The sequence below is a fragment of the Carcharodon carcharias genome, chromosome 10 (assembly GCF_017639515.1).
Source record: "Carcharodon carcharias isolate sCarCar2 chromosome 10, sCarCar2.pri, whole genome shotgun sequence".
NCBI lineage: Eukaryota > Metazoa > Chordata > Chondrichthyes > Lamniformes > Lamnidae > Carcharodon > Carcharodon carcharias.
This window is the reverse complement of record NC_054476.1, coordinates 80720943-80743030: the sequence shown is the minus strand read 5'-3', so window position 1 is coordinate 80743030 and position 22088 is coordinate 80720943. Positions and strand designations below refer to the sequence as shown.

Here is a 22088-nt window from a genome sequence, read left to right as displayed (position 1 = left end):
AGGGAGCCTTCTCAGTTAATTTTGAGGGGACCGCCTATCGGGTCTTCTGGACCGCGGAGGGTGTGCGGTGCCATGCCTGTAAGGAGGTGGGGCACGTAAGAAAGAACTGCCCCGCCTCCAAGGCCACGAGCCCCACCCAAGCGGCCGCGGCTGGCACCGCCCCTCCTCCCCCCGCCACCACTCCATCTCCCTCCCCGCAAGGGGAAGCGACCCCGGCAGCAGCTGCCGGTGAGGCGGGGGGAGAGCCCCCGCGCCGTAAGAAGGCGCGGAGGAAGACCCGAAATTTGGAGGCGGCCCCTGAAACGCCCCAAACCCCCCAAACACATGGAAAAACCGGCTCGGGGGAAAAAACATCATCCGGCCCCGGCGTCATGTCCGCGTGTGCTCCCGGGTCCGTGGGCGCTAAGGCGCCAAGTGCTGGGCCCGGCGTCGTCCCTGCGCGTGCTCCCGGGGCCGGCGGGGAAAGGACGCGGGACCCCGAGCCGGGGAAACAAACATCAAAAACCCAGAGGGTGGAGTGTCCGGAAGGGCTGGACAAGGAGGAGGGGGCCTCGGAAATGGAGGTCTCCCTAGCCCCCAGCCTGACCCGGAAGAGACGTCACGCTTCGGAGGAGGAAGTGGGCGACGCCCAAACTGAAGAAGTTGGGCGTGTCCCTTCCCCTGATGAAGAGGTGGTGGCGTCTCCACCCAGTAAAACCTCGCCCTGCCCTCTGGGGGAACCCGAAACTCCTACCCCTACCACTGTTCCCCCTACCAGTCTGCTGCAGTCCCCTGAACAGGACCCCTCGGGGGTCACTGAGGGCACCTCCCTTGAGGTGGTGTCCATCTCCAGTGCACTTAACACCCCTGAGGTACCTTCTGGCTCGTCGGGGGACTGCAACTTTGAAAATTTAAAAAATATAAATGCGTCATTGGGTGGCGGCGAAAAGGAGGGCCTTCCCGCTCCCTCCCAAACCTTGACACCGGGCGTCCTATGTTTAGGTCAGGAGCTTGTCCTGAGCTCCCCGGACGACCCGGTGCCGGGAGGAGAGCGGGCATCAGAACTGCCGCTGCCCTCTGGCCCAAAAAGTTTAGAGGAGACCAGAGAGGACTCCTCTGGCCTTGATCCTGGGGGTGGGATCGAGGCACAGATAGAGCCAGCTGGCAGCTCCGACTCAGCCCCTATACTCAATGTGGGGGAGGGGTCGGAAGCTGGAGGCGACGACCCGGAGGAGGACGAGGTGTCGGTGGTGAGCGTTGGGGATTACGCGGAGTCGCTCTCAAGCGAGGCGGTGGATCCCCTGGTGCCCTCTACTGACTCCCCCCTCATCCCCCCAAGGGAACTCCGGGACTTTTTGTCGGGGCACCGCGGTCGCCGAGACAGGGTTCAGTTGGCCTTGGACCGGTGGCATTCGTTTCCGCTGGTGTTCTGGTCCACTCGCGAGGCTCTCAAGTCTCCTGAGTTGGATAGGAACGCGCGGCGGAGGGTCCAAACGTTTCTCGCTGGGCTCCTGAAGGAGAGGAAGGACTAAAAAGTCCTCTTCTTCTTTTTAAATGACTTAAGGTGAAGGTTTGATGTACCTTTGACAATGAAGACCACTATAGCCAGCCTCAACATCCGCGGCAGCAGGGGCGCACAGCGCAGGTTCCAGAACTTCTCGGTCCTCAGGGACGGGAAGTATGCGTTGTGCTTCCTGCAAGAAACCCATACCGTTCCGGGAGACGAAGCCACGTGGCTCCTGGAATGGCGAGGGGGGGTCTACATGAGTCACCTAGCCTCCAATTCTGGCGGGGTGGCTATCTTGTTGGCCCCGCATTTTCAGCCGGAGATCTTGGGGGTCAAGGAGCCGGTGCCAGGCCGGTTGCTGCACCTGACTGTGCGTCTGGGGGGGGGCGGTGCTTCACTTTGTGAATGTGTACGCTCCCCTGGGCACGCAGCAGCAAGCGAGCTTCTTTGAAGAAGTGTCCACTCATCTTGGCTCCATCGACGCTGGCGAGTGCATCGTCCTCGGGGGGGATTTCAATTGCACCCTCGGGGTCCGGGACCGTCACGGTACCCCGCACTGCACGCGAGGTGTGAGTAAGTTGCGGGACCTGGTCAGGTCCTTCGACTTAGTGGACGTCTGGCGAAATCTCCATCCTGACTCCAGCGTGTTCACCTTTGTGTCACCTGGAGTCGGAGCGTCCAGACTCGACCGCCTTTACGTTTCGAAGGCGTACGTGTCCTGCGTTCCGGCTGCTTCTATACAGCAGGTTCCGTGCACGGACCACCGTCTGGTGTGGGCGGAGCTCACTTCGTTCTGCGCTCGGACGGGGTCCGCGTACTGGCATTTTAATAACCTGTTGTTGGAAGACCAGCGGTTCCTGGACTCGTTCCGTTGCTTCTGGGCCGGCTGGAGAAGGAAGCGGGGAGGCTTCCCCTCCTTGAGGCTATGGTGGGACGTGGGCAAGACTCACGTCCGCGTTTTCTGTCAAGAGTACGCGAAGGGGTCGACAAAGAGACGCAAATCCAGGGTCGAGGAGTTGGAGAAGGAGGTGCTCGACCTGGAGGCACGTCTCCGTCAGCCCGACGCGGACCCGGCCCTGCGGTCGGTGTACGATGAGAGGAAGGGCGCGCTGCGGGACCTGCAACTGGTCGGGTCTCGGGGCGCGTTCGTGAGGTCGCGGATCTGTTTCCTTAAGGAGATGGACCGTGGCTCTCCCTTCTTCTACTCACTGGAAAAAAGGCACGGGGTCCGTAAGCAGCTTTTTACGCTGCTGGCCGACGACGGATCCCTTGTCTCGGATCCGGAGGGCATCAGGGCCATTGCCCGAGATTACTACACTGCCCTGTTCTCTCCAGATCCGTCCAGTGAGGAAGCTTGCAGAGTTTTGTGGGAGGACCTGCCGCAGGTCGGCCCGGGGTGCGCCGGAAAGCTCGACTCCCCTATAAGTCTGGGGGAGCTGACCGGCGCACTCGACGGTCTTTCTAGGGGCAAAACCCCGGGACTAGACGGGCTGACCGTGGAGTTCTTCAGGGCGTTCTGGGACGTCTTGGGGAGCGACCTCGCGGGGGTCCTGGGGGAGAGCATTGCTACCGGGGAGGTGCCCCTTTCGTGGCGCAGGGCCGTGATTGCCCTGCTGCCGAAGAAGGGGGATCTCCGCCTTCTTAAAAACTGGCGCCCGGTCTCCCTCCTCAGCACGGACTACAAAATCTTCGCCCGAGCCATGTCTTCTCGGCTCGGCACCGTGCTGGACCACATGATCCACCCTGACCAGTCCTACACCGTCCCGGACCGAACCATTTATGATAACATCCATCTGGTCCGGGACATCATCCACCATTCCCAGAGGGCTGGTCTGTCGAGCGCCTTCCTGTCTCTCGATCAGGAGAAGGCGTTCGACAGGGTGGATCACGAATACTTACTCGGAACTCTGCGAGCTTTCGGGTTCGGGACGCATTTTGTCGCCCGGATCCGACTTCTGTACACCGCCGCGGAGTGTCTAGTGAAGGTTAACGGGTCCCTGACGGCGCCCCTTCGCTTTGGGAGAGGGGTACGTCAGGGCTGCCCCCTGTCTGGCCAGTTGTATTCTATCTGCGTGGAGCCTTTCCTGCGCCTCTTGCGGAGGAGGTTGTCGGGATTGGTTCTGCGCGGGCCGGGCATCGGGGTGGTCCTTTCGGCTTACGCCGATGACGTGCTCCTTATGTTTAGTGACCCGGCTGACCTGCGGAGGATGCGCGAGTGCCAGGAGGTCTACTCTGCCGCTTCTTCTGCCAGGATCAACTGGGGTAAATGTTCTGGACTCCTGGTCGGTCAGTGGCAGATGGATCCCCTACCCGAGGAGCTCAGGCCTTTCACCTGGAGCAGGACCAGCCTCCTCTACCTGGGGGTCCATCTCTGCCCCGCTGAGGAATCCTGGCCGGCAAACTGGCAGGAACTGGAGACGAAAGTCACCGCTCGCCTGCGGCGCTGGACAGGACTGCTCCGAGTGCTATCTTACCGAGGTCGAGTTCTGGTCATAAACCAGCTGATCGCCGCCATGTTGTGGTATCGGCTGGTCACTTTAACCCTTCCCCCGGACTTTGTCACAAGAATCCAGAGATTGTTAGTCGACTTCTTCTGGGACAAAAGATTGCACTGGGTCGCTGCCGAGGTTCTGAGTCTCCCGCTTAGGGAGGGTGGTCAGGCGCTAGTGTGCCTACGCACACAGGTGGCGACTTTCCGCCTTCAGACCCTGCAGCGATACCTCTACGTCGAGCCTCCTCCTAGATGGTGTGCCCTGATGACGTATTTCCTCCGTCAGGTGCACGGCCTGAATTATGACGTGCAGCTCCTGTTTATAGAACAGCTGGGCCTCGGTGGCTCCTTGCAGGCGTTGCCCGTCTTTTACCAGGACCTGATCAAAGTCTGGAAAGTGGTCGCCTCGCAACGCAGCTCTCCCCCGTCAGGAGTAGCGGCTATCGTCAGAGAGCCGCTGCTCAGGAATCCGCCCCTCCGTCCTTTTCAGTGGTTGGCGGAGAGGAGGGCTGTGGCCGCAGGGGTGACCAGAATCGGGGACGTGCTGGGTGGCGGAGGACTGGGCTGGATGCTCCCGCAGGAGTTGGCGCGACGCGCATCTGTGAGTGTCCAGGTCGCAGCCGATGCCATCCAGGACCTGAGAACGGTCGTGCTCGGACCCGACGTTATTTTGGGTCTTGAGGCGGCCCAGGTGCGCGGTGGTCTTCCGTCTGAGCGTTCCCCTGTTCGGACGGAATTCCACATTGGCCCCAAGCCCCGAAACCTCCCTCGGGTGCTGGTGCCCCGCAATATGAGCCGCCTCGGGGACATGCCCTCTGTGCCTTTTGGCACGGCAAAGAGGAGCTTTTTGTACGGACTGCTGCTGCACACCTTCCATTTTCTCGCCCTTGTCCGTCGACCGGACACGCCCTGGCGTGCCTTGTTGCCGTCCGGCGGCGGAAGCCCCCGATGGGAGGCCCTCTACGGAGGTGTCCTCCCCCTTTCTATCGGAGACCTGGGTTGGAGGGTGTTGCATGCAGCAGTCCCTTATAATAAGAGGATGCATTGGTTCGTGGACTCTCAGGACACGTGCCCTTTTTGCGGTCTTGTGGAGTCCGTGGACCATGTATACATAGGGTGTTGTAGGCTGCACTCCCTTTTTAGTTATTTGAAAAACCTTTTATTGATGTTTTGTTTGCACTTCAGCCCCACGCTCCTGATCTATGGGCACCCGGTGCGGAAGGGGGTCGGGAAGGAGGAGGACCTCCTCGTGAACCTGCTCCTGGGCCTGGCCAAGTTGGCCATTAACAGGTCCAGGCAGCGGGCGATCGACGGGGGAGTCCCGCCCGATTGTTTGTCCCTCTTCCGCGGCTACGTTCGCTGCCGGATGTCCCTGGAGAAGGAGCACGCGGTGTCTGCTGGCACTCTCGAGGCCTTCCGTGCTCGGTGGGCACCGCGGGGACTGGGGTGCTTTGTTGACCCCTTTAATCACATTTTGATTTAAAGTTTGTAAGTTTCCTTTAAAACTTTGTTCTTGGTTTTACAGCTGACCTGAATTAGGGGCTGTGCCTGATTTATCCCAATTTTGTTGATTTGGTTTTCATTTAAAAGATTATCAAGAGTTCAAATCTCACAATGGCAAACTATGAAACAATGTAACTTCATCTGAAACAGATGGAAACAGGTTTACTCAAAAAGAGTATCAAGAGTTCAAATCTCACAATGGTAAACTATGAAACAATGTAACTTCATCTGAAACAGATGGAAATGGGTTTGTACTCAAAAGAGTTACATCTAGCTTGGCCTAAATAGCCAAGTGGTTATGGTACTGGGTTTATAACCCAAAGATCAAGAGTTCAAATCTCACAATGGCAAACTATGAAACAATGTAACTTTAGGCTTGGCCTAAATAGCCAAGTGGTTATGGTACTGGGTTTGTAACCCCAAGACTCAAGAGTTCAAATCTCACAATGGCAAACTATGAAACAATATAACTTCATCTGAAACAGATGGAAACAGGTTTACTCAAAAAGAGTATCAAGAGTTCAAATCTCACAGTGGCAAACTATGAAACAATGTAACTTCATCTGAAACAGATGGAAACAGGTTTGTACTCGAAAGAGTTACAGCTAAAAGTAGAAACAAACACCAATACAAATATAACACACAGCTGCACGGTCATACATATGGATGTAATGCAGATAAGAGCAGATATTTCAACCCTTCCTGGGATTCACCTAGTTCTGTCGAAGGGTCGTGAGGACTTGAAACGTCAACTCTTTTCTTCTCCGCTGATGCTGCCAGACCTGCTGAGTTTTTCCAGGTAATTCTGTTTTTGTGATGTAATGCAGATGGTTTGCTTATTCCATGATAATGTTGCAAATGGAGCCTAATTCACTCTCATTGACTGGTTTTTTCTCTTGTGTTCTGTCTTTTAAACAGAAAGCCAGCTCCTGCCTGGGAACAACTTCACCAACGAGTGCAACATTCCTGGGAACTTCATATGCAGCAACGGCAAGTGCATTCCCGGTGCCTGGCAGTGTGACGGCCTGCCAGACTGCTTTGACAAGAGCGATGAAAAAGAATGTCGTGAGTGATGGTTCTGTGCTTATCTTAGACTGCTTGTGTTTCAGGTCTTCCTGTGGGTGATTTAAAACCCGTGTTACCTCTCAAGCGCTCAGTCAGCTGTGACAGACCTGACAATCAGTCATACATCAATTGAAAACTGGAAACAGATTGGCGATTAATTACTGAACTTCCAAATATGTTAGTGTCTGGAGAAATGTGATGAATTGCTTAAAGACTATTCTGAATTGGCAACTTTATGTACCTGCATCTTTCCTGAACTTGAAGTATCCATGTGTGTCAGATTTGCCTTTTAATCTGCTTTTACATTCCTACATTAAATCAGTGACTAGACTTCAGTAGTACTTTACTGGCTGGAAAGTGCTCTGGGATGTACTGAAGACTGTTAGGTGCTGTGTAAATGCAAGTTTTTCTTTATTTCTTTTCTCAATTGACTCTCACTCAGCCACCACCAACATGAAGATAATTTTGAGAATTTTTAAAGCTCAGTGAACTGACAGCACTAGGATGATGGACATTTCCATCATCCCTGCCCTGTCCCACCCTAACCTCTCCACTTGGCTGCAGTCCTTTTGTGCTGGTGAAACCGCAGTGCACTGATGTTTGTGGCACTGGCATGCCACCCAATCTGGGGTTAAGAGCGGTAGAATGGAAATTTGTACATTTGCGAATCAGAACTAACTAGCCAATTAAGCAACAATTAACAGCCTGCAGAAGCTACCTGCAATAGAGTCAACTGAGGTGGATTGATGCCACCCTGAAAGTGACTGTAAAGTGTTTGGTTTAAGAAACCAAAACATAAAAGACTTCCGATTTCGAAATCCCTTCTCCCCTGGACCCCTGCCTCCCACACCCAAACAACCTCCTTGTTCCACATTTTGGTCGTGCTCCACTAAAAATCTGGAATTAAAAGCCTGATGAAAACCACAAAACCATTGCCAATTGTTGTAAAAACCCATCTGGTTCACTAATGTACTTTAGGGAAGGAAATCTGCCATTCTTACCTGGTCTGGCCTACATGTGACTCCAGACCGACAGCAGTGTGGTTGACTCTTAACTGCCCTCTGAACAAAGGCAATTAGGGTGGGCAATAAATGTTGGCCTAGCCAGCGATGCCCACATCCCATGAATGAATTAAAAAAAATACACCATCCCTTACAGTAAAGAGATGCATGAAAGTGACCAGGACAAGATAATGTAATTCTTCCTTCCTCTGTTCCTCTCCCACTCCCAGCCTTTGATTCTGTGGGCATAGCTGAGGATTAGAGTCCCTTTGCTCAGCAGTGCAGGCTTTGTGTACACTCATGGCAATAGGAACATGCATTCTCTAGCCCACAGTGTTTATGATAAAAGGAAAAATGAACTATGTTCATAAAGTGCTTTTCACAACCTCAGGACGTCCTAAAGCATTTTCCAGCCAATTAAGTACTTTTCAAGTTGAGTCAATGTTGCAATGTGGAAATGCAGCAGACAACTTTCACATGGCAAGTTCCTATAAACAGCAGAGATAACTGACCAGATGATCTGTTTTAGCTGCTGTTTGAGGTATAATTATTGACAAGGACACAGGAAAATGTTTCTGCTCTTCTTCAAAATAGTGTCATGGGATCTTTTAGGGATCCAATTGAGAGGGCCTTGGTTTAACATCTTGCCCAAGAGACAGCACCTCCAACAGTGCAGCACCCCCTCAGTGCTGCACTGAAGTATGACATAAGTCTCCCACTTCAAATCCTGTAATTGTCTTTCATGTCCCCAGTGTGGCTCTTTATACTTGGCTGCACTTCTAGCTGCCACATTCGTCGTGACACATTGTCGCAACACTGCAGTGATGGATCAAAGAAGAGGAGGGACATTCAACATGAAAAGGGTTAAAGCCGGGGTTTCAGGACGCTCCCATTCCCAGAGGCCATCTGTTGAGAAAGGCAGTGAGGGGAAAGGGATGGGCAGATTTATCAGCTGACAAACTGGGGCATTATTTCTAATCTGAGGGCAGCTGTTGATTTTCCTGATTGTGACTCCTGTTGTCGTGTGTCAATGAGCAGAACTGATTTGGATTTCACAGGGCTTGTGGAGTTTAGACTTGAGGGCTCCAGACTCTCAGATCCTTTGTTTTTAATGTTTGGATAGGTTGGTGTTTGTTTTTCCTCTGAATCTCTCTCTCTCTCTCTCTCTCACATCTTTCTTTCTAACCTTCCTACAGCAAAAGTCAAATCCAAATGTGCGCCAACCTTTTTCGCCTGTGCCAGCGGTGTCCATTGTATTATTGGGCGCTTCCGGTGTAACGGATTTGAAGATTGTCCGGACGGTAGTGATGAGGAAAATTGCAGTAAGTGTTCTTAGTGTTGTTTCAAGATTGTTAGATATGCTGGAAGAGAAAGGAGCTAATTTTAGCAGGCTTCAAACAGGTTTCACTCCATTGGTTTGAAAATATCATCTATTTCAACCTCCTTAATGTAAAACAGTCTTTTCCTTATAGGGATATGCAATCTGTCTCACTTTTTATGGGATCATACGTTTAATTCCTAATGTTTCTAGGGTTGCCAAATCAGGCTGGAATTATTCCTGAAGATTTCATCACATGACCTTCCAACTCCTACCTGGTCAAATAGCCATTTTTCCCTAATGGATTATTATTTAATAACTAAGAAACAAAAGTGTTTAAAGAAAGTAAAAAAAACGCAATTTTGTTTTATTGTCCCCATGATTTTTCTCCCAGGTTGTTTGCACTGGTGCCCAGGAGATAAATCTTTAATTCCTGTAGTCTCCATGACAGTCTTGGAGGATTGGCAACAACATTCCCTATAAATTCCACAGGAACCCTAACCTCTCCGTGTAAGCTGTGTACCAGTCAGCTTCTTAAAGTTACACCTGCAAAAAATTTAAAGGGGCTGCACACTTAAATCACCTACACAGTGCAAAAAAGAATTAAAGAGAATGTTGTTTGGCAACCCTGAATTGTTAACAGCTTTCGACTGTGTAGCCAGGCACTCTGCACCATCCATTCCCCTTCATTATTTATTTCTCCTCTAGTTTTAATCCTTGCTGTGGTCGCGCACCACTAGCTGGTGGTGTGTGCTCACTCTTTTCTTCTGTGCACATTTTCAGAGACAGCTTCTCAGTTCCCTTCCCCCATCCCACCCCATTATCTCTTTGTGATGTTTAGGAAGGTTAACACATCTCATCCAATGACGTTTTGGCATTGTGAAGACTCCAAGAGGTGATAGTCAATGGAGGGAGCAGCCCAGTTCATTTTTAGTGATGGTGACATTGCACAATGTCATATTGTAATATGAGATATGCTATGACACAAAATAAAAAGGAATCACAGAATCCCACACAGCACAAGAGGTGAGACAGGCCACTTTTATGTTATTGCAGAGGCACGTATCAAATCTTATGAGGAAAGTTTGAGCAGGTTGTACTTGTACTCATTGGAGTTTACAAGAAAGAGAGGTGATCTTATTGAAACATAAAACCCTGAGGGGATTCTATAAGGTGGGTACTGGGATGATAACCAGAATTTTCCGGCCCCATTGGCATCAGGCGTCAGGGCGGGTGTGAGCAGAAAATATGGCGAGAAGGTAAAAAATCGGTTTCACACTGCTACGAAACCGCTTCACCCATTAATGGCAGGGCTGCCTTCCCCCGCCACCGAACGTCAGGAACCTAATTTCAATGCATTTGCATCTCATCTTGCCTGCTCACCGGAATCATCCTCCCATGCTGGATCATCCAGGCACGTCATGCCAATGTGCATCACAACCGTACATAAGCAATGTGCACCTGTCGAGCTGCACTTCACTCGGGACTTCGAGGTTTGTTTGCATTCCTGGCTTCAGGCAGCATTCTCAGTCATCAGCCCAAGGTTTCACAGACAGCACCACATCACTTTTAGGGGGTCTCATGGGCAGGTCTCTACCTTCTAGACCAGTGGTAAGGTGAGGGTGGCTTTTCAATGGCTGCAGGGCTAGGTTTTGCTTGGGGAAGGGGAAAAGTGGCTTCAGGGAAGGGAAGAGGCTGCAGGGTGAGGACTGTACTGGGGAAGGCGGGGGGTATCCCAGGGTCTGTATGGGGACACATGTTAATCTGTGCAAGTGGCCTCAAGATGGTGAGGGCTGAGGAGGCAGTCTCCAGAGGAGTTGAGGTCAGATGGACATGTGTGTATGAGAATGGGTGGTGATATTCCTTGAGCTGGCAGTGAGTGAGATGCCAGTGAATGTGTGATGGGCTTGTGACTGTGTGAGCTTAGAGTGATGAGATGGTTGTCTTACCCTGGAGGCACGGATGAGATCATTCATCCTCTTTCTGCACTGGATGGTGAACTTCTTTGTGCAGTGTTGGCACTGACCACTGCCATCCAATCTGGAGTGGTGACACTGATGGGCCTCCTGCAGCCAGAGCAGGAGTAAAGGACACCGTGGCAGCCCTCCATGGCATCCAAAAGCCATTCCAGGGATGTGTCAGAAAAACAGTGGACTGCAGTATTCTTGTCATTGGGGGCCATGTCTTCTAAGCAGCAGTCCTAGCCCGCAAGCATTGAGAGCTGTGTTCACGGCTGCAGTTCAAATATGGCGCCTGGCGTGAGGAAGTGGCAAGATTATGGCGTGGCAGGCTAATTGGAGGAAGCCCGCCAGCGAAACGGCGTGTTTCCCGCAACTGCATAAATAATGAGGTGGGAAGTGGACAATAGGGCGACAAAACCCGACATTGCAGCCGACGGGTAAAAGATTGTTTTACACGCCCGCTACCGCACTTAGTGCAATTCTGGGATGATTCTGCCCAAAATTTCCTCTTGTGAGGGAGACTGGAACTAGGGGACAGAGTTTAACAATAAAAGGGCTCCCTTTTAAGACAGAGATGAGGAGAAGATTTTTCTCTCAGCAGTTTGGTAGTCTGGAGAATTCTCTTCCTCAGAAAACAGTAGAGGCTGGGTCATTAAATTTATTCAAGGCTGAGTTAGATAGATTTTTGATAGACAAGGGAGTCGAAGGTTATGGTGGGGGACAGACATGAGTTCTGTCGAAGGGTCATGAGGACTCGAAACGTCAACTCTTTTCTTCTCCGCCGATGCTGCCAGACCTGCTGAGTTTTTCCAGGTAATTCTGTTTTTGTTTTTAATACATTCATGTTCATCTGCCTCCATGTAGAAGTATCTCACACTCGATCGCCTTACTGTTCTGGCCCTGAGAAGCATGGGACACACTTCAAAGAGTATGCAAGCTAAGAGTTAACAGGCATTGCTGCCAAAGGAAAACTTCTTTGAAGACAGGAGAGCCAGCTTCACTGGCAATCAGTCCACATGACTTCAACTATTATTTTAACCCTTAAAACTCGGCTTACTGTGTTGCACTAGCCACAGGGCGCTGCTGTTTGCTCAGTTGGGTAAAGGTTAAAGTTATAAAATCACCATATCTAATCTTATTTGACACTGTGTAACCATCTGGCTGCAGCCTCATATGATAGAGTATTCCAGCAATAATGTGTTAATACAATCCCCTTGTTTCATGTTAGAAGGAGCATCGGGACATTCCTGTTGTGATGTTACCGCAATGATCTCATTTGTGTACCCCTAACCTCCCTGACCCCTGAAGGCCATGACCCTGGATGCCATCTGTTGACAGCCCCCACTCCCCCACCCCTCCCCAAACCCCCGACCTCTCCCTGTGGGTAAGAACTGTTTGTTCTGGTTGATGAAGCAATGTCAGGTTGCAGTCTCCCAGACACACTGAACCCTACCAGAGAGGAAGAGAGTCGTGAAGCCTGAAAATGAGAAGACGCTCATGGTGTTACAAAGAATATTACGGGATAGAAGGAGGCCATTCAGCCCATCTTTCCTATGCTGGTTCTTTAGTTAGAACCCTCTCCACTGACCTTTCTCCGAAACCCTGAAAAATTTCTCCCTTTATTATTTATCCGAGTCCCTTTAGAAATTTATTTTGAATCTGCTTCCACTGCCCTTTCTGACGGGTGCTTTCCTGATCAACACAACAATTTCTTCTCACCTGCCCTCTGGTCCTTTTGCTAGTTCTCTTAGATTTATATCCTCTGGTTCCCAACCTGAGCTCCTCTATTACATGGAGGAGCTTTCTATGTATTTAACTTTGTTGTTGGATGATCTTTTAATACAAAACTTGAAAAATTAGATGGATAATTTTCTGATGTGAACTGGATCCGGTTGCAATCCTAGAATGAGGCTCAGCAACCAAGAGTAAAGTGCTTCTGATCTCAATTCCCATCTGAAAAGGTGTAAGATTGGCTCAAGGAATCCTATTGGAAAGTTAACCATGAATTTCCACACCATGTCTGGGCTGGATGCCAATGTAAAGACCACCACCCATCGGTGCCTACCAGAGGCTCAAGGGTTTCTTTAGTCAGCTCATTTGCATACCCATTAGAGTAGAGATTGATATTAATCCTGTGTCAACAAGTTGTAAACTGGAAAGTAGCAGGGGAAAACAGTAGGGGAACAGCCAGATACAGAACATGGCACTCAGATAACTTTGCTGCATGTCATATCAATCTTTTCATTATACATTTAAAGAACAATCTCTACAGCCACATGGTCTGCTCCTTGCTGATGATGTCTCCATTCAGCATGTCTGCTCCAAGCTGCCAGATAAGGCAGTAGTGAAGGGTGCCAAGCAAAAGAAGAAGACAGAATTTTACATGCTTAGATCCCCAAGCTCTCTTGGGAGAGATTAAAATCAGGAGGCACAGTGTGCATGCCAACAAGCCTGGCAAGAATGCTGCTCTCATCGCTGGGCAGTATGTGGCACCAACACTGATGCCAACTCCCTCACCCTAGGACTGCATATCAGTGTCGAAAGAGCTTCAGTGGTCTTGCTGCAGCATGCAGGACAAAACACTGGAACATAGAAATAGGAGTAGACCGTTTAGCTCCTGGAGCCTGTCCAGCATTCACTCAGATTATGGCTGAATCCTTTTCCTTTTCTTCTTTGCCCACCCATCACATTCATCATCCTCTTAAAGCACACACATACAGCTAACCTTTCACAGTGCTCTTTGGTTAATGGAGGATTTACCTCAGAATCTTGCATGATGGCTAGCCTGCTGCCCTCACAGCAATCAGGTACTTGCCCAATCCTAAAATCCCTTTCCTTCCTCTGTTTTAACAATACTCACACAGATCTAATTCTAATTCTCCCTTGCCATTGGAGACATTCTTCAATTGCAAACCTGCCCCTCACTAGTTTCTTGCAAGATAAATGGGCACAAAATTCCCACCTTGAAACCTCTCAAGTTCTAGCAGAGCTCTGCTCAAGGGGAGACTTTTTCCATGGAGGGTAGCAAGGTTGGCAACATATTAGGGGTACTGACCAGACATCTGTACTTGACCCTAGCACCCCTATGAAGCTCCCCCACAGACATAAGCTACTATCTCCTTCCCTGCCCTGAGTGGGTAATGCTGACTTAGTCTACTCTCCCTTCTTGCAGATCCACCACAGCAACAGGGTGGATGCAGGAAGAAGGTAATGATGATGTGGCAAGTGAGGAGGAACAGCAAGAAGGAGCTCTCTTCTTTTCTGATTATGATGATGAATATAGGACAGTAGTAGGCCATTCAGCCCCTTGAGCCTGTTCTGCCATTCAATTAAATTATGTCTTATCTGTACCTCACCCCCATGTTCCACGAGGAAGAGAACAATGAGGGCCACGCCAGCCAGGAGTCCCCACAGCAAGACCCTAGCCTGTGTTACTCTGCTGCAACCCCCTCCAACTCACCCAATGGCTCACTTGCCTCCTCAGCCCAAGGCACCGACTCAGATACTTTTCCCCTGGGGGCAGTTAGGTTAGTAATGGTGGAGGCGTGACATTGAGTGATTCACAGAGCACCAGGGAGGGGGAGGAGAAGAGGGAACTGGAGGAGAAGAGTGAGCATGTGGCCTATTGTCCCATTGAAGCCTGAGGATAAGGCTGCTTATGGGTTCTGAGTTCAGGCATCCACCCCTAAGAAGGATGTGAAAGAAACATGGCAGTAATATGCAGTCTCTGCGATCAAGCTGTGAGAATGTGCAACAATTGATAGGCGTGATTTTGACATCTACAGCCCTCCTGTACAATAACAGAAGCTTTATCTTCCTCGTACACCTCAATGGAGTTAGCGGCCGCTGCACTAAACTCTGCAGCAGCTTCCCACATAAGAAGTAGACTGGGACCAGTCAGAACCTCCACCTCCATGGGGAGTGATTGGAGTGCAGCACTGATCATGGTTTCCAGACCAAGAAGATCCCAGGAGGCTTTCAGGATTTGATAACTGCAATTAGATCAGTCATCCCATTGATGAATGGGACTATGGATCCAGGGCCAGGTGCAATGGCAACAGCTGGAGGCCACACGCCTGATAATGCTGCCTCTCAGGACATTCCAGTCTTGCTCCTCAGACCAGGGGAACATGGGGGAACGACCGAAGGCTGCACAGGAACAAGCTCCAGGGATGCAAGAGTCAGTGCTTCCCCACCAGCCGCTTGTAAAGCATCACCTTGGATCCTGGCCCTCAGGTGGCATTTGGAAGAATAAGAATAAGAATAGATACATAAGAAAGACACTTGTAGGTGTTAAAGAGTGGATTGCTAGTGCCTATTTTGGAAATCACTGGAATAGAATAGACTATACTGAGACAGCATGTTATTGATGGACATTGGAATCCTACAGAAATCAGGACATTTATTTTGTGCTGGCTTATTCACTCAATGATGGTTGTTGGCACAGTCATAGCAAGATAAAGAGGACTGATGTGTTGTCATGTTGTAGGATGGGTAATGGATTGAGGGAATGTCCCTTTATTGGAAGGGAGAGGAGGAGGAGGTCAGGCAGTGATTTCATTTGTAGACTGAGATACATAGATTTTAGTGATGAGATGTTCTCTGGAGACTCTTACATCAGTCACTGAGGATCCTCTGAGCTCAGGGCATCATGACAATCTGCTCCATGTAGTTCAGTCTCTAATGGATTCAGTGCTTTATTACCAGTAATGTCACAGTGCAGCTCTGTTTGAATAGGTAAACTGGAAAAGTTACAGCAGACTTTAACTATTCATGATCTATGATTTGGAGCAGACTGCAGATCTCCTCTTGAGCTAACTGTGCTCCTCTCCGCAGATGCTGCCAGACCTGCTGAGCTTTTCCAGGTATTTTTGTTTTTGTTTTGGATTTCCAGCAAGCGCAGTTTTTTGCTTTTATCCTTTTGAGCTATACTGGCAGTGAAAGTGTTCCTTTAAAACCCTGATGGTCTTCTTTTTGACCAGTCGTGTAGAGACATGTGCATCATTGCAGCTCTGCTGTTGTTCAGGCCACTCTGACTGAGGTCATTATCTGTGGGAGCAGAGGGTGGGCTTTGACACCTACAAACCAGCTGTTATATTCTGTGAAGGGATTGGATGATTAAATTTTGCAGTAAGAAAAACATTGGGAAATTTCCAGCATGTTGGGGCTTAACATGTCGATCCCTCTGCGAGTTGCCACGTAAGCTCTGTACATTCGGAGAGTAGTAACAATACCTGTAGCTGGATGACCGGGGGATGGGGGCGGGGGTTGGTTGCATGGTGTAGTTTTGTGAGAGCTCACAGATCGATGGACACCATCGATCTCATCTTGAACTATTGAGAAGCCAGCTGCCTTACGAAAAGGGACAGCCCAAACTAGCTGTGATTCTAAGGATGGTAAATTTTCCCACCTGGCTGTAAGGCAACCCGGCATCTAATCACAAATAGAAATTACAGTGACCTGGTAAAGATGTGCGACCTGGCTGCTACTCATGGACCCCTGATAAAACTCCAGATCCCTCTGGCATATTCAGGACCCCCATTCCCACCCACCTTTTCTCTAAGATCACCACATCCTCTCCTACCCTCAACCTCTGGGATTGCCACACCATCCCTTTCCCTGCCTCCTTACCCCAATTCCTACCCTCTGTGATCACCACCTCTCTGCCTTTTCCACTCCCTCGTACTCTGGGATTACTTCACCTTTCCATTCTCCACCACCAACTCCACCCTGACTGATGCCCTGCTCCCCACACAACACCCAGCAACCTTTCCCCTTGCCCCCACCACGACTTAACCTGCTGGCTGGCCTTTATCTTGAGCTTCCCAACTGCAGTGGGACATCAGGGTGCTTGTTTTCTGCCAGCTCTATTGAAATGAGATCGAAAGAAAAAACTGGTTGGGACCTCAGGTTGGCCATCACTTGCCTGACTCTTCCAATGGGAACATATCAAATTTCTCGTGCTGAAATTTCCTACGGTCTGCCATCTCGGGAGCCGCGTGTTAGAATGGGAGTCTCAGGATGTTGTAAACTGGAATTCATCTCCTACTGAGAGCAGCAGTGTTACTACAAATCACAAAACACAGGCACATGTCTTTTTGATCTTCAGTTTATTACTTAACCAGGGCGTGAGCCTGTGTGAACTCCTCTGATTGCTGTAATCAACACTGACAGTTCACTGCAGCAGTAAGAGAAAACGTCAGAGGGCCATTTAAAATCGCTTAATATTGCCAACAACTGAAGAAATATTATATTACTAAATTATCCTCCCAGGGTCAACTACAAATTTAGTACAAGTGGTTTAAAATGTTATAGGTCGGTATAACACGCGGTGACCATGTCGGTTTCTATATAACACATGGTGATCGTGTCGGTCTCAGTATAACACGCAGTGACCATGTCGGTCTCTATATAACACGCGGTGGCCGTGTGGGTCTCTGTATAACACGCGGTGACCGTGTGGGTCTCTGTATAACACGCGGTGACTGTGTCGGTCTCTGTATAACATGCGGTGACTGTGTCGGTCTCTATATAACACGCGGTGACCGTGTCGGTCTCTGTATAACATGCGGTGACTGTGTCGGTCTCTATATAACACGCGGTGGCCGTGTCGGTCTCTTTATAACATGCGGTGACCCTGTCGGTCTCTGTATAACACGTGGTGACCATGTCGGTCTCTATATAACACGCGGTGACCGTGTCGGTCTCTGTATAACTGGCACAAACAAAAACAAAAACAAGAATACCTGGAAAAACTCAGCCGGTCCGGCAGCATCTGTGGAGAGGAACACAGTTGATGTTTTGAGTCCGCATGACTCTTCAACAGAACTAATTAAAAATAGAGAAGGGGTGAAATATAAGCTGGTTTAAGGTGGGGTGGGACAGGTAGAGCTGGATAGAGGGCCAATGATAGGTGGAGATAACCAAAAGATGTCATAGACAAAAGGACAAAGAGGTGCTGAAGGTGGTGATATTATCTAAGGAATCTGCTAATTAAGGGTAGAAAGCAGGACAAGCAAGGTACAGATAGACCTAGTGGGGGTGGGGTGGGGTGAAGGAATAGAAAAAGGCTAAAAGGTGGAAATAAAACAATGGATGGAAATACATTTAAAAATAATGGAAATAGGTGGGAAAAGAAAAATCTATATAAATTATTGGAAAAAACAAAAAGGAGGGGGAAAAATCAGAAAGGGGGTGGGGATGGAGGAGAGAGTTCATGATCTAAAGTTGTTGAACTCAATATTCAGTCCGGAAGGCCGTAAAGTGCCTAGTCGGAAGATGAGGTGTTGTTCCTCCAGTTTGCGTTGAACTTCACTGGAACAATGCAGCAGGCCAAGGACAGACATGTGGGTATGAGAGCAGAGTGGAGTGTTGAAATGGCAAGCGACAGGGAGGTTTGGGTAATGCTTGCGGACAGTCTGAAGGTGTTCTGCAAAGCGGTCACCCAGTCTGCGCTTGGTCTCTCCAATGTAGAGGAAACTGCATTGGGAGCAACGAATGCAGTGGACTAAATTGAGGGAAGTGCAAGTGAAATGCTGTTTCACTTGAAATGAGTGTTTGGGCGGTTTCCTCTACATTGGAGAGACCAAACGCAGACCGGTTGACCGCTTTGCAGAACACCTTCGGTCTGTCTGCAAGCATTACCCAGACCTCCCTGTCGCTTGCCATTTCAACACTCCACCCTGCTCTCATGCCCACATGTCCGTCCTTGGCTTGCTGCATTGTTCCAGTGAAGCTCAACGCAAACTGGAGGAACAGCACCTCATCTTCTGACTAGGCACTTTACAGCCTTCCGGACTGAATGTTGAGTTCAACAATTTTAGATCTTGAACTCTCTCCTCCATCCCCACCTCCTTCCTGTTTCTTCCCCCTCCTTTTTGTTTTTTCCAATAATTTATATAGATTTTTCTTTTCCCACCTATTTCCATTAGTTTTAAATGTATTTCCATCCATTGTTTTATCTCTACCTTTTAGCCTTTTTCGATTCCTTCACCCCACCCCACCCCCACTAGGGCTATCTGTATCTTGCTTGTCCTGCTTTCTACCCTTAATTAGCACATTCCTTTAAATAATATCACCACCTTCAACACCTCTTTGTCCTTTTGTCTGTGACATCTTTTGGTTATCTCCACCTATCACTGGCCCTCAATCCAGCTCTACTTATCCCACCCCCCCTTAAACCAGCTTATATTTCACCCCTTCTCTATTTTTAATTAGTTCTGTTGAAGAGTCAGGCAGACTCGAAACGTTAACTGTGCTCCTCTCCGCCGATGCTGCCGGACCTGCTGAATTTTTCCAGGTATTTTTGTTTTTGTTTTTGTTTTGGATTTCCAGCATCCGCAGTTCTTTGCTTTTATCTCTGTATAACTGGCGGTGACCGTGTCGATCTCTGTATAACTGGTGTAACAGGTGTCGATCTCTCTATAACTCGCGGCGACTGTGTTGATCTCTGTATAGCTGGTGTCGATCTCTCTATAGCTTGTGTAACAGGTGTTGGTCTCTGTATAACACGCGGTGACCCTATCAGTCTCCATGGCTGGAGTTCCGTCAGCCTGACATGGGTCTTGCCCACCAGTTGGAGAATTGATGCGGAATCCCCTTCAGCGTTATAGAGGAGGCCCTTCAGGCATTTAAGTGGTCACCATGGGCCTTTCCTGTGATTGAGGTCGCCAGAGGTGGATGTTCTGCCCTCAGAGCTGCTGGCCAATCAGAGGGCGGCAGCCCTTCATGCTGCCAATGGCAGCAATGCACCTGCCAAAAGGTCCAGGATCATTGTAGGATCCCAGATCACAAGTGAGTGAAGACGGGATGGGGATCACGGTGTGGGAGTCGGAGGAATGGGGGAGCAGGGCAGTCAGAGGCAAGTGCAGGACATTTGGTTTTCAGTGGCTCCGCAATTCCTGATGCCGGGTCCCTTGATCAGGCATCAAGTGCCTTTGAACAAGGACCCCTGGGAGGCCACTGGCTGGGTTTGCTGGGCGGCCTTCTGAGGGCATGTGTGCCCCCCATTTAATCCCTGAGCCACCATTAAATTGCGGTGGGCTTGGGGATAATGGATGTCGATTGGCTCGTTAATGAGCCTAGTTAACATCCTGTGGCCAAGAATACCACACCAACCTTTTACACCCTCCCACTTAATCGGGGGAGATTTTGCTTCCGGCTGAAGACTGACTTCGGGCCTCTCCCACTATTAAGTGAGCCCAGCTGCCATGCCTCCCGTCGCGAAGGGTTGCATTATATCCAGCCCAATGTATCAGACAGATGTGTAAACCTCTGTATGACATGGTGTTCCTCTTAGCCTCCATTTCTGTCTCCATATAGCAGTTACTCCATGACAATCAGCTGCCTGTATTCCCTAATGCTTTTTTCTATGTTTCATAGCAGCAAACCCCCTCTTATGCTCAACGGCCCGTTTCCATTGCAAGAATGGGAGATGTATCGACAAAAGTTTTCTGTGTGATGGAGTGAATAACTGCCAGGACAGCAGTGATGAGGACAACTGTGAGATCTCTCCAGGTACAATGCTGCTGACTGCACTTTCACTCACAGATTGTCATTCAGGGTCACAAAATATTACGCGGCAATAAACCTGGTCAAGGTAGAATGAGGTAGCTGTTTAATTTCTGGCATGCTTATGCTAAAAAATACATCTTAATTGCCCTAATAGTGACTGACACATTTGTTTTTCCATCTGTCTCCAGATCCCTCCCATTGCTCAACCTCAAGATCTCAGAATCAATACAACCCGAAGGCAGTAAAGCACCCCTTGAATTTGTGTACAAACACCTGTACTGTCTATGTACAGTATAGGTCCTACTGCAGTCTGTCTGTGTTGTACAGGTCCCCATGCAGGCTCTGTGTACAGTGTTTATACAGTCTGTGCAAAGATGTCATGTCGATGTTTTACAGCATGTTTGATCTTTCACAGTGCTGTCACAAACACTATTCAGTCCTGACAGAAGCAGATTCATGACAGTGTCCTGGTAAAAACAGTTTCTGACTGATCCTAATCACATTTCTGATGCAGGATTGGTGTAAAGTAGTGCTGGGTATAAGCTTAAGAAGAAAGTGGAATGGACCAGCTAAAAAGCCAAGCACCATAAAATAACAGAAACAGGTCAGAAAGAGAGGGGAGAAAGATTTAACTAAAAGGTCATCACTGGATGTCTCTCAGCATACAAATGGTTGTTAGGCCTTTTAAGGTGAGAAAGACCTCAACAACACAGTGGATAGAAGGAAGAAATGAAGGGAGGGACGACTTTAAATATGCTCCACCTATTGGAAAGGCCGGTGAGGGATAGATTGTAAACAACATGTTAAATGTGGAAGTCATTAAGATATCTGGGGAAATGGGAGTTCAAGCCATCCACAATCTGCAACAAATCTGGAGGACTGAACATTTTCCTATGGACATTAAAAAGCAATATGAGGAATAATATTTCAAAAGAAGAGACAAAAATGATGTGTCAAACAGAATTTATAGAGCAAGCAAAAGGTTTGACCTGTACTTAAGTAAGGTCGAGATGAGAGGCTTTGTTTTACCAGAGGTTTGTATAAATTAAAAAGGAATGAACAGTGAATTGTTGTGATCTGGAATGCACTGCCTGATTAGGGGGTGGAAGCAGATTCAGTAGTAACTTTCAAAAGGGAATTGGATAATTCCTTGAAAAGGAAAAAATTACAGGGTTCTGATTAAAGAGCCGAGGGATGAGATTAATTGGATAGCTCTTTCATAGTGCCGACAATGGCATAATGGGCTGCATGGCCTCATGATGTGCAGCATGATTCGATGATACTATAAGATTCCTGTTTAGACTCTTTATAGATCCGCCCCATTAAGTATTGTTACAGATTCCCTTCAGATTTTGTGTACAGATTCCCGCACAAACTGTGTTACAAATCCCCATATACTCTTTGTACAGACCCCTGTACAATTAGTAGTTACAGTACAGATTCCTGTACATTGTGTGTTTATATAGTTTCAGGCTGTGAGAGCTGATCATGGGAATGATTTCTGAGTATTAGACAGCCTGCTGCGTTTATATTGTATCTCTGATTAGATTAGTGTAGCTTGCTGTGACCCGACAGTCAGCCCTCTGGCTGCTTTGTATTTTCTTGTTTCAGACTCTTGTCCGTTAAGCAAACATTTAGGAGCAGCTTGAAAATTTCCAAAACTGAGTTGGCTGTGTTGCCATGTCGATGTTTTACAGCATGTTTGATCTTTCACAGTGCTGTCACAAACACTATTCAGTCCTAACAGAAG

The 22088-nt window shown here is 48.9% G+C and overlaps 1 protein-coding gene across 4 annotated transcripts in view; it reads left to right on the top strand.

The window, feature by feature from the left end:
* Nucleotides 1-22088, top strand: part of ldlrad3 (low density lipoprotein receptor class A domain containing 3) — a 250937-nt gene that overhangs the window by 170411 nt on the left and 58438 nt on the right. For 3 of the 4 annotated variants that reach the window (XM_041197217.1, XM_041197218.1, XM_041197216.1), the window contains exons 2-4: nucleotides 6399-6545; nucleotides 8743-8868; nucleotides 20207-20341. In XM_041197217.1, coding sequence (XP_041053151.1) covers nucleotides 6399-6545; nucleotides 8743-8868; nucleotides 20207-20341 — 408 coding nt within the window. The remainder of the gene's footprint in view (nucleotides 1-6398; nucleotides 6546-8742; nucleotides 8869-20206; nucleotides 20342-22088) is intronic. The other variant, XM_041197219.1, reaches the window with a different exon arrangement.